This window comes from Amphiura filiformis, chromosome 16 (assembly GCF_039555335.1).
Source record: "Amphiura filiformis chromosome 16, Afil_fr2py, whole genome shotgun sequence".
NCBI lineage: Eukaryota > Metazoa > Echinodermata > Ophiuroidea > Amphilepidida > Amphiuridae > Amphiura > Amphiura filiformis.
The window spans coordinates 35,062,016-35,075,191 of NC_092643.1; the positions used below are offsets into that span (position 1 = coordinate 35,062,016).

The window sequence follows — 13,176 nt, forward strand, 5'->3', positions numbered from 1 at the left end:
GAATGATAGTCAGTCAATTATCTTTTGGTCGTTATATGACTATAATTATTTGAGGACTGAGTTCTTATGATATATCTTCCGGGGAGGAGCAATTTCAGACAATAGCTTAGGATTAGTGGGGCAGAGGTCATCTATTGAATCCTTTCATTGATTTAGCTGAATTAAGGTTGAAAATGACTTGCATGTTAGTATGTTACACATTTACCATGTTTACTAGACTGCGGAACTCAGTCCTCACCCGAGTTCTCAACGATATTCAGTCATTTATCTTAATTTGGTTGTTATATGACTATCATTTGAGGACTGAGTTCTTATGAAACATCTTTCGAGGAGCAATTTCAGACAATAGCTTGGGATTAGTGGGGCAGAGGTCATCTATTGAATCCTTTCACGACCACTGAAGCATAGTTAAGTCTGCCAAGGACACTCGGCACGAATTGAAAGACCATGTCACTCTCGACAAAATGTCACTCTCGAATGCATGCATGTCAAAGGTCATAAGACACCAATCTGGTGTTTGTTATGCTCCTCAGAATATTTACCTTAAGGCCTACATGTATGTGAGTATGTCTGCACATTTACCACAATTGCTAAATGTTAAGTGGATCATGCGTGCGTTTAACGGTACATGCGTTTAACGTTCCCATGCCTACTTGGTTTGCGTGCATGATTGAGGTTATAATTATACATTTTGCATGTCAGTGCAGTATTTAATTTTACTTTCTACAGTTACGCGGAATTACGGTACGCGGTAAGAACATGATTAAAATGGTTAGGCCCTAAATAAAGGCGGTTTATTATACAAATTTCATGTCACTATTTTATTTTACTTTATAACAATAGAAATATATTTAAGCACAATAAAATACGGCCATGCAAATTTATAATAAAACAAATAAAGGCAAATCACAAAATATATAGTACCCGGTACTAACATTTATGATTGAGAATCTTGCATGGTTTGCGTTCATGATATATGCGTGTATTATTAATTTCCCTGACCGTATTTCATTTTACTTTTTATGTGAGAGGCATAATTTAATATATAAATCAATTGATTTATATGCATGTGCGCTTCACTATGAACTGTAACAGTGTTACATCTGAAGACAACCTTAATAATTTACATGAAACTTGCTCAAAACATTAATTATTTAACACTAATATGTCGAAATAATACATAGTTTCTGACATGTTTGGTCCATTGACTTCGCGATTTCTACCTTCGCGCCATTGGTACTAACTACTAATATGTCGAAATAATACATAGTTTCTGACATGTTTGGTCCATTGACTTCGCGATTTCTACCTTCACGCCATTGGTACTAACTACAGAGGAGAAAGAAACAGAGCGCGTACAACCAGTCAAAGTCCCCGTGTATTGTATGATGTAAGTTCTCGCATATTATGTTCGTTTTTTTACATTTCTTTACGTGACAGGTTACATTATCGTACATGGCATTATAATGCCGAAAATTAAGAAAAGAAAATGTTTGTTTTCGCGGAGACAGAAACAACAGAACAGCGAGAAACAAGACTACGTCAAATGCGACAGCACGCTGCCGAAATAAGAGCCAGAGAAACTGCAGAAGAACATGAGACTCGGCTACATCAAATGCGCCAGCATGTTGCCGAAGTAAGAGCTGGAGAAACTGCGGAAGAACGTCAGAGTCGACTACGTCAGATGCGACAGCATGATGCCGAAGTAAGAGCCGGAGAAACTGCGGAAGAATGTCAGAGTCGACTACGTCAGATGCGCCAGCATGTTGCCGAAGTAAGAGCTGGAGAAACTGCGGAAGAACGTCAGAGTCGACTACGTCAGATGCGACAGCATGATGCCGAAGTAAGAGCCGGAGAAACTGCGGAAGAATGTCAGAGTCGACTACGTCAGATGCGCCAGCATGTTGCCGAAGTAAGAGCTGGAGAAACTGCGGAAGAACGTCAGAGTCGACTACGTCAGATGCGACAGCATGATGCCGAAGTAAGAGCCGGAGAAACTGCGGAAGAATGTCAGAGTCGACTACGTCAGATGCGACAGCATGTTGCCGAAGTAAGAGCTGGAGAAACTGCGGAAGAACGTCAGAGTCGACTACGTCAGATGCGACAGCATGATGCCGAAGTAAGAGCCGGAGAAACTGCGGAAGAATGTCAGAGCCGACTACGTCAGATGCGACAGCATGTTGCCGAAGTAAGAGCTGGAGAAACTGCGGAAGAACGTCAGAGTCGACTACGTCAGATGCGACAGCATGATGCCGAAGTAAGAGCCGGAGAAACTGCGGAAGAACTTCAGAGTCGACTATGTCGGATACGACGGCATGTTGCCGAACTAAGAGCCGGAGAAACTCCAGAAGAACATCACACTCGGCTCCAACAACTTCAAGAACAGCGTCTCCGTCACACAACAGAAGCACTCGCTCAACACAGAAAATTGGGAGTCATCAGGGACACAGCTGATTTTCTTGAAAGTGACTTCGCACCAGTAGACTCACACCATGAACTACCAGGTCTTTTTAATACCACTGCATGTCCAGACTGCAATAGCTTTCGATGGAAAGAAGAAAGGTCAGGTTTATGTTGCTCAAATGGGAAGGTCAAACTAGACCCATTTCCACCACCACCCGAAGTTATCAAGAACCTTTACCAGCAACCTGAATTTCTGAACAAACTTCGAAAATATAACAACTCTCTGTCATTGGCTTCACTTGGCGTCGGACGTGAAATTATACAGCATGGATATAGTCCAACAGTAACAATCCAGGGCAAGATGTATCATCTTATTGACACCCTTCTTCCTACTGATGGTAATGTACCGAAATTTGCCCAGTTGTACTTCCATGACACCGATAATGAAGTCTCAAACCGATTATTGCACAATCCTGATCTTGAAGCCGCAACAATTGGTACGCTGCAAGAAACGCTTCGCCAGGTTAATCCGTACATCAAGTCGTTCAAAGCTGCTATCGAGATTCAAGAACACAATCATGACAATCTCCATATCGTCTTGAGTGCTGAGAAGAAGCCATCAGAAGAGCATGCACGGCGTTACAACCTTCCAACAGCAAGTGAGGTTGCAGTCATCTTACCTGGTGATTTAGTCAACAACATTGATGTTATTGTCCACCCACGGGAAGGTAGTATGCAACGTATAAATCAACTCCACAGAAGCTACGACCCTCTGCACTATGTTATGTTATTTCCAGATGGAACTGATGGGTACCACTTGCACATCCCACATTCAACAGGTTCCCGGAATGTCACACCGGCGGAATTCTACAGGTACATTCTTCAAGTTCGCGAGGACAGTGAAAACTACATTATGAGATCAAGACGGCTCCTCCAACAATATGCCTGCGACCAATATGCTAAAATTGAGGGTGAGCGTTTGAAATACATAAAGTACCACCAAAAGGAAATACGAGCGGAGAAGTACAGCGGCCTGATGGACGCGATTGACCATGATGACACCACCAATCCAGGAAGGAAGGTTATCTTGCCGCCGACAGTTTATGGTAGTCCTCGATTCTACGCGGAAGCCTTCCAAGATGCCATGGCAATCGTTCGACATTATGGCAAACCATCCTTCTTCGTGACGTTCACCTGCAATCCAAGTTGGCCAGAGATCAAGACATCCTTATTTCGTGGTGAACAACCAAGTGACAGACCCGACATATGTGTCCGAGTATTCAACATCAAACTTGAAGAATTACTGTACGACCTGCGTCGACGTGACATCCTGGGGAAGGTTGTAGCCTTTACAGCTGTTAAAGAGGACCAAAAGAGAGGCCTTCCACATGCACATATCCTTCTCATAATGAAAGATGAAGACCAGCCCAAAACACCATCTGATATAGACCGTGTTGTATGTGCGGAAATACCCGACAAGACTGTCAACCCGAGGTTGTATGAGATCATAACTCACAACAATATTCATGGCCCATGTGGAGTTATCAACACCAACTCACCTTGCATGACTGGGGAAGGAGCTTCGCGTACGTGTTCAAAGCAATTTCCAAAAGAATTCAAACAGCATACCGCAGTGTCTCAGTCCACCTATCCTGAATACCGGCGTAGAACTCCTGAAGACGGGGGTCGAACACATACGATGAGAATTCGAGGGAATGAGTTCAACGTTGACAATCGATTCATCGTTCCATACAATCCACTCCTGAGTTTGAAGTACAACGCGCACATCAACGTAGAAGTCGTCCACAGTGTCAAGGCAGTTAAGTACTTATACAAGTACATCACCAAAGGGAGTGACCGAGTGATGGTTCGACTAGCCAATGGAGAGGAGGTAAACATCACCAATGATGAGGTAGAACGTTATGTGAATGCTCGATACGTTAGTGCCTCTCATGCATTGTGGAGAATCTACGAATTCAAACTCCATCAAAGATATCCTGCTGTCATGAAGTTACCGTGCCATCTGGACCAGGAGCAGTTGGTTTTATTCGCAGAAGGACAAGCTGCTCAAGCTGCTGATCGAGGTCCCCCAAGAACAAAATTGACAGAGTGGTTCGTGCTAAATCAACAAGATCCTGATGCAAAGGAGATTCTCTATCCAGACATTCCAAAGCACTACACCTGGAGCGGAAGTCGGTGGCAAAAGAGGAAACAACAACGCAGCAGCAACAACAGTGGCACACACTCGGACATGATTGGGCGGATACCTGTCATCAGCTTGAATGCTCATCAATCTGAGCTTTACTTTCTTCGAATGTTACTTCATCATCAAAAGGGAGCTACCAGCTACAACGATCTGCGGACAGTTGCAGGAGAGGAACAACCAACTTTTCAAGCTACTTGCCTCAAATTAGGACTTCTCGAGGATGACACAGAAATCGACAAAGTCATGGAAGAGGCGGCAGGGATTCGTTTTGGCAACCAGCTTCGAGACGTCTTTGCCACAATTCTCATTTGGATCCGACCATCTGATCCTTTGTCCTTCTATGAACGACATTTGCCTACACTTTGTGAAGACCTGATGCACAGGGAACACCTTGAAGAACCAAACAGTGCTGTTGTCAATGAAGTCCTCATTTACCTTCAAGATAGACTCGAAAGGGAGGCTTTAGATTTACAGCGCGATTTCGGCCTTCCAAAACCAACTGCAACACCTGTGCACAATCGTCTACCAAGAGAGGTCAGTGAAGAGCTTGATCACGACATTGAAGCACTCCAGCACATCGATGAAACCAACTACACCAAACTGAATGAAGAACAACGAGAAGTTTACAATACCGTGGTATCATCAGTAGACAACGATGAAGGGTTGCTGGTATCTCTCGACGCCAGTGGAGGTACTGGCAAGACATTTGTCCTTTCAACGATCTTGGCACATGTTCGGTCCAAACAGGAAGTAGCTCTTGCAACAGCAATGAGTGGTATTGCTGCTACCTTGCTTCCAAAGGGCCGAACCCTTCATTCGCGTCTTAAAGTACCTATCAATATTACTGATGAGAGCACGTGCAACATCACTTCGCGCTGTGCTACGGCTGACTTGATTCGCCGATGTAAACTTCTGGTCATCGATGAGGTCAGCATGGCAAACCGCAGAATTATCGAGGCTGTTGATCGCACAATGCAAGATATCCGGCAAAACAATCGCATTTTTGGCGGTGTCACTGTTGTACTTTCGGGCGACTGGCGTCAGATACTACCCGTAGTTCGAAAGGGAGGACGAGCAGAAGTGGTCGATGCCTGCATCAAATCATCGCCTTTGTGGTCTCATGTTAAGGTTATGAAACTCTCCAGAAACATGCGAGTTGCAATTGCAGGGGGCGATGAACGCGATTACGCTAAACATCTCTTGGATGTAGGAGAGGGAACCATTCCAGTTGATTCAACTCTAGGACAACATAAAATTAAAATCAAAGACGAATTTGTACATACTTCCGATGACATCCGTGATTTCTCCGACTTCGTCTTCCCCGAGTTGGAACGTAACTACCAGAACCCTGAATGGTTGACTTCTCGCGCAATCCTTTGTCCAACAAATGACGGCGTTGACAAGGTGAACAACTACCTCTTGGGAAAGTTTCCTGGTGTTGGTCATGTCTTCAAGAGCAGTGACACAATTTCAAACATCGACGAACGACATCATTATCCAGAGGAGTTCCTTAACACCTTAAATCCATCAGGTTTACCACATCACGAATTACGGCTGAAAGAAAATGCACCTATCATCTTATTGCGGAACATCGACCCAATTCAGGGACATTGCAATGGAACGAAATATGTTGTTACCCGGCTCAATGCTCATATCATCGATGCTACTATTGCCAGTGGAATACATGTTGGTAGGAAACTCTTCATCCCACGCATATCCCTATCTCCGTCAGAAAACTTATACCCATTCCGGCTTCAACGACGGCAGTTTCCCATCAAATCAGCATTTGCAATGACATCCAACAAATCACAAGGTCAGACGTTATCTCGCGTTGGTATTTACTTGGAGAAGGACTTCTTTTCCCATGGACAACTGTATGTATCCATGAGTAGAGTAGGACACCCTGATAACCTTCGCATCCTGAGTAAAACTGGAAAATATCCCGGTAGGACTGGAACATACACAAGCAATGTCGTCTACCACGAAGTTCTGTAAAGAGTAACACCACCCCACCCCAACAGCACCACCACCGTCACACCATCACAACTACCACCAGACCGCGAGCACCATACACAAGCAGCGTCGTCCAAATCGATACTACACCAAAAATGCGATTGTTTTACCGGCTTGCTGCAAAACCCCTGAAGAGACGCGACAATCACATCTGCAGTTGCACCACCACCACCACCAATAGGAGCATCAGCACCACCGGCACCAGTATCACTAGCATCACCACCACCACAGGCGCCATCACCATCGGCACCTCCATCAGAAGCACCACCACCAGAAGCAATCACATCACCACCACCCCCAGCACAACTACCACCACCAGCAGCACCATCATATGTAACTCCAAAGTGGCACATTACCAAGACCAAGACCGTCGCCTCACCACCAGCAACAAAATGTAAGTTTGTTTCTCTAAGGAAGTAGATCCCGGTAGGACTGGAACATACACAAGCAATGTCGTCTACCACGAAGTTCTGTAAAGAGTAACACCACCCCACCCCAACAGCACCACCACCGTCACACCATCACAACTACCACCAGACCACGAGCACCATACACAAGCAGCGTCGTCCAAATCGATACTACACCAAAAATGCGATTGTTTTACCGGCTTGCTGCAAATGTGCGATTCTCCGAAACCCCTGAAGAGACGCGACAATCACATCTGCAGTTGCACCACCACCACCACTAGGAGCATCAGCACCACCGGCACCAGTATCACTAGCATCACCACCACCACAGGCGCCATCACCATCGGCACCTCCATCAGAAGCACCACCACCAGAAGCAATCACATCACCACCACCCCCAGCACAACTACCACCACCAGCAGCACCAGCATATGTAACTCCAAAGTGGCACATTACCAAGACCAAGACCGTCGCCTCACCACCAGCAACAAAATGTAAGTTTGTTTCTCTAAGGAAGTAGATTTATACACAATTATTTATTATCTATTTCCCTATTTAATCATATACCTAAGCCGGGATATTAATAAATAACATGTATACTATTTTTTTCCTCAAAAAGGAAACCTTGAAGGAAGTCAACAGATGAAAAATTTGCTGTCGTATGGACCATCACCAATACCAAGGCATAGACCGCCGCCTCCACCACCAGCAACAAAATGTAAGTTTTTTGCTTAGTCTAAGGAAGTAGATTCATACCCAATTATTTATTATCTATTTACCTATTTAATCATACCTAAGCCGGGATATTAAAAAATAACATGTATACTATTTCTTTCTCAAAAGGAAACCTCGAAGGAAGTCAACAGATGAAAATATTGTTGTCGTATGGACCATCACCAATACCAAGGCATAGACCGCCGCCTCCACCACCAGCAACAAATTGTAAGTTTGTTACTCTAAGGAAGTAGATTTAAACCCAATTATTTATTATCTATTTACCTATTTAATCATACCTTAGCCGGGATATTAATAAATAACATGTATATTATTTCTTTCTCAAAAAGGGAACCTCGACGGAAGTCAGCAGATGAAAATATTGTTGTCGTATGGACCATCACCAATACCAAGGCATAGACCGCCGCCTTCATCACCAGCAGCAAATTGTAAGTTTGTTACTCTAAGGAAGTAGATTTAAACCCAATTATTTATTATCTATTTACCTATTTAATCATACCTTAGCCGGGATATTAATAAATATTATTTCTTTCTCAAAAAGGGAACCTCGACGGAAGTCAGCAGATGAAAATATTGTTGTCGTATGGACCATCACCAATACCAAGGCAAGACCGCCGCCTTCATCACCAGCAGCAAAGTAAGTATGTTTCTCCACAGAAGTAGATAAGCCTATACACATTTATTTAGTTGTGGAATTTAATTCCCATTTATGTAAATGGTTTGTTCCAGAACTCTTCTTTATGGATCCATTGGATCCACTTTATAGTATACATATTAATTAATTTATCTTTTAATCACACCTATAGGTTCGTAGCCGGGAATAAGTCACTATATATGTCACTTCATGTCAATAAATAACATGTATATTTTTTTCTTTCTCAAAAAGGTAACATCAAAGGAAGTCAACAGATGATAATATTGCTGTCGTATAGTCCATCACCAACACCAAGACGAAGACCACCCCCTCCACCACCAGCAGTAAAACGTAAGTTTGTTTCTCCACAGAGGTACCTTTACCTATTTATTATCTATATATCACACCTATAGACCCGTAGCCGGGTGATTAAGTCACTATGTCACATTATGTCAATAAATAACATGTATATTTTTTTCTTTCTCAAAAAGGTAACCTCGAAGGAAGTCAAGGGATGAAAATATTGCGGTCTTATGGTCCACCACCAATACCAGGACCAAGACCATCGCCTCCACCACCAGCAGCAAAATGTAAGTTTGTTACTCAACAAAAGTAGATTTTCCTATTTATTTATTTATTTATTTACCTGTTTAATTAATTAACTAAATTTTTCCAACTTCGATTTCAATTATTTGTAATCCATGTATTTTAAAAGTCACATTATAAATTTATGTTCATTTAACGTTAATATTGATTGCCTCTTTTCACTCTAGCTGGCCCGACATCACCACCTCACCGCCAAGGAAACCACCGCTGCCGACGCCTTCTTCCTTGGCAGCAATACCACCACCACCGCCGCCAGTTGAACCATCACCACCACCACCACCAGCAGCAACACCACCACCACCACCACCACCCACCCACCCACCCACCAACCCACTACCACAACTATCAGCAGCCGAAGCACCGCCAACACAGAAACCCCACCACCACCCAACATCATCAGCACCGGGCAGCAGCACCACCACCACACCATTATTACCACCATCCCACACCACCACCTCTAGCACTACTACCAGGAGCACCGCCACCACCACCCCATATCACCGCTGACCACTAGCACCCCGACCGCCACCATGTCCCACCACCACCACCGTGTCACCACTACCACCACCAACCGGACCACCGCCACCACTGCCTGAAGTACCACCACCACCCCACAAAGAGCACCACCATCACCACCACCACCACCACCACCACTATGTAGCACCACCACCGGCACCTCCTCCAGGACTAACCAACTTGACCATCACCATCAGCATCAGCACTACCACCAACACCGCTACCACCCCGGCCCCACCAGCATCGAATACCACTACCACCCCAGCCGTACCCACCACCCTACAACCACCAACACCACAACCATGTATAGCAGATTCAACCCATCGTTGGACTTTTTTCCAACAAATTCAGACTACCGGGCGATCATGCATATCACGCTAAAGACGATTGACCTCCAGTCTGGATCTGTTGGAAAAACGTCCAAGATGGGTTGAATCTGCCATAGCACCACCGATTTCACCAGCACCTTCAGCACTGATCCCCACGATGGGTATGATGCACTACCACCAACACTGCTACCACCGCGGCCACACCAGCATCGACCCGGCCACAACCACCGGCACCAGCACCGCCACAACCAGCGCCACCACCACAACTTGAGCACCACCACCACCAGCACGACTTCTACCACCAATACCAGCAGAAACAAAGATTTAACAACGAACAGGATGTTCATTATATTCAACGGAAGTAGAATTTATTATTGCCTATTTTATTCCAGATGGTGGCCGCATTGCATTCTCTAAATTCAGTAAATTTTCATCGTCAACCGTGTTATTGAATGGGATTATTTTGAAATTTTAAAACGCTTGAAATATCACAAACAAATAGGCCTATGTTAATAAATAATATAAATACAAGCTAAAACCGTTGGGGTTCAATAATGAACCCCACAAAACTAACCAAGTATATTGAAAATGCCATACGGCCGGGCGCTTTCACAAGTTGCCGGCTCGATCATGTCAGCCACCACCTGTTTTATTCCATCATCATCCCAAAATTAAGATTCTAACATGTCTAACTAGGCCTACATTATCACGGTAGTTCGATAAGATACATTAATGATGTAGATTTCCATTCATGGAGTGTTAACAATTTGTACAATTTTATAACAAACAATATTGATATAATGTCACACAATATAGCTTACAGTGAAGGACTATTAACCAAACACCACCTCTGACAGCGTCACAACCAAGACCCGGGCCAACATAATCAGCAGCGACAGCAGCAGCAGCACGAGCACCACATGACCACGTCCACCACCCCACCATGTTGCCAGATCATCACCAGCCTGAGGATGACTATCCCCGACGCCACCGCCACCAGCATGGCCAGTAGCAGCAAACTGTGAAGTTGTAAGTAGGATTTTTATATTTTCTTTTTTTCCGATTCGTACCTATAGGGAACTTTATACTATATATCTCAACATGATTGGTCAACATGATCATGAAAGGCATAATTTTAAAACGGTTATTTTTAATTCATGCAGATTTGCTTCACCATATACTCACAGTCGCCTGCCGATCTTCCCACGTATGCCGCTGTGCAGGAGCCAAACTGGTAAGTTTTTAAGCCAATATAAATGTAGCCCAACTATAATTTTACACTAGACTGTAGTTGGAACTTACAATGCAGTGGCTCGGAATCGGTGGGCCCCCCCCCCAATAATTTTGGTGGCTTTGGGCAGATACCATAGCCCCCACCCCAATAACTTGGGCCAAACTCCATTACCGCTCCCGGCTCCCCTCGCCAAAAATATCTTCCGGAACCTTTGTAATGTCTTATTACCGTATTTTGGGGCCTATTCATCTTTTGTTTAAAACTTGGTAACACATTTCCAATCATGCTATGATACATTATAATTGCTTAATGTAGGCCTACGTAATTTATACATGTCTATAGTTACAACTAATTTCCTCACAACTTTATTCAACAACAGACATTGGAGCTCATATTGTGAATGACCAATCGTAAAAGATATAGGTTACTTTGTATAAGCAAAAATATTGTGTTCCAATATCTGTGCTGTAAGCTATAATTCAATTACATAATATTTGTTTATAATTTATTGTGTACAAAACCTGCGCCAAAAAGGTCAAAATGTGTTTCAGGCCGACTCACATAGTAAAATATAAATAAATCTTTTGTATGATCTAATGCATTTGCCCTCAAATCAAGTTGCCGGTACATTCTCATGATTATCACCTCTTCCCGTATTGATCACAAAATAATGGTTGCGCCGTCCACTCAGCATGCTCAGAATTAACCATGTTAACAAATTCTTTCTGTCTAACACAGATCTGGTGAAGAACCTATGTGATAAACCAAGAAGACGGTGACAACGACGATGAAATGATGTAGAGGAAGAAAAAGAATAATATAAAGTCTAAGAATAACAAGAATATAAAAGAAAAAGAAGAAGAACCGGAAAGAAGAAGATAATAATAATGGTCATATGTTTGAACTCGCCACCGAAAAGTTTGCATGTGGTGCCTCACTTATTTGCATCGCTTGGTTATTAAGTTTGCATAACTTGAGAATATATGCATGGCAAAAGCGACAACTTCCCAGTATCATGTCATTAATTTACTGGGTTAATGTCATGAATTTATGTTGTTATTTGTATGAAGTATTTGTTTTAATTGTAATCTGGAACATTTCGCAGGGTGGTAGAGCGAAAGTGTATCTGTATTAATTTTCCGTATGTTCTAATCATGTGCAAGTTTACATTTTCTGAAGGGAAATTTCCTGAGGAGCTCAACTTTGATGAGCAATTAAATGCCGGGGTATATAGATGAAAAAATATGAGGATATAAAAGATATAGAAACAACATCTATTTGCTGATGCCAGTTTCATTCAGTCTTGACAACATAACACATCCCTTAGAACAATAATTGTTTGATTCCTCATGAAATTTCCACTCAGAAAATGTATACTTTTATATGGTAGGGCCTATGGTGAATATGAACCCAGCAAACACAAAGAAATGTTCTTAAAACGTTATCAACATGTTATAAATACATTGAGATTATATTAAAAACGTTTTAATAACATTTAAATGTCGGGTTAGATAAGGTCAAGAAAATGTTTTAAAACATTTTATCATGTTTATACTAGGCCTATGAAAAAGCATTACAACATTTAACAAATGTTGTAAACGTGTTATTTTACATTTTTGCAAACATTTTTGGAACATATTATTTCAACCCTTAAATAATGTTCAAATGTTTTGCATTAAGTTTTCAAACATGCTATTTAATGTTATTAAAACGTTTTATACCATTAATCTAACCCGACATTTAAACGTTTTCTGTTTCGTTCGTGTTTCCGGGGTACTTAATGTTGAGAGTTGGAAAAGGTGGCGAGTTCAACATGTATAATCACATGTATGTCTTATATATTTTGCAACTTCAATCATTAAAAATAATAAACAACATTGAAACCTTTATGCTTACATTAGTCCGTTTATTTCCATCTTTATAGTTTGTACTCCTGATGTCACATGTTCAGAGGGTGGTCTCACGGAATGTCCCGTGTGAAGATGCCATTTCATGAAAATTAAGCCATTGAAGCCATTTTGTAGATTCACTAAAGTAAGAGTTTGGCTTCTTTTATATGGTATCATCATAATACTAATCATAGAGAGTTTGTC

General features: G+C 42.5%; 2 protein-coding genes across 6 annotated transcripts; both read left to right on the forward strand.

Moving 5' to 3' along the window:
• Window positions 1-1,221: 1,221 nt before the first annotated feature.
• On the forward strand, window positions 1,222-12,966 carry LOC140135913 (uncharacterized). Of its 5 annotated transcripts, none has more exons than XM_072157585.1 (8): window positions 1,222-1,390; window positions 7,649-7,747; window positions 8,306-8,401; window positions 8,651-8,749; window positions 8,890-8,988; window positions 9,172-10,878; window positions 11,013-11,083; window positions 11,822-12,966. In XM_072157585.1, the coding sequence occupies exons 2-6, from the start codon at window positions 7,672-7,674 to the stop codon at window positions 9,516-9,518; spliced, it is 717 nt and encodes a 238-aa protein (XP_072013686.1). In that variant the 5' UTR covers window positions 1,222-1,390; window positions 7,649-7,671; the 3' UTR covers window positions 9,519-10,878; window positions 11,013-11,083; window positions 11,822-12,966. The 5 variants fall into 5 exon arrangements, with proteins under 5 accessions (XP_072013686.1, XP_072013685.1, XP_072013687.1 ...); XM_072157584.1 differs by lacking the exon at window positions 1,222-1,390 and adding an exon at window positions 6,746-7,523; XM_072157586.1 differs by lacking the exons at window positions 1,222-1,390; window positions 7,649-7,747 and adding exons at window positions 6,746-7,523; window positions 7,873-7,971.
• On the forward strand, window positions 1,421-6,740 carry LOC140135912 (uncharacterized). The gene has a single exon (XM_072157582.1). The coding sequence runs from the start codon at window positions 1,490-1,492 to the stop codon at window positions 6,602-6,604; it is 5,115 nt and encodes a 1,704-aa protein (XP_072013683.1). The 5' UTR covers window positions 1,421-1,489; the 3' UTR covers window positions 6,605-6,740.
• Window positions 12,967-13,176: the final 210 nt, after the last annotated feature.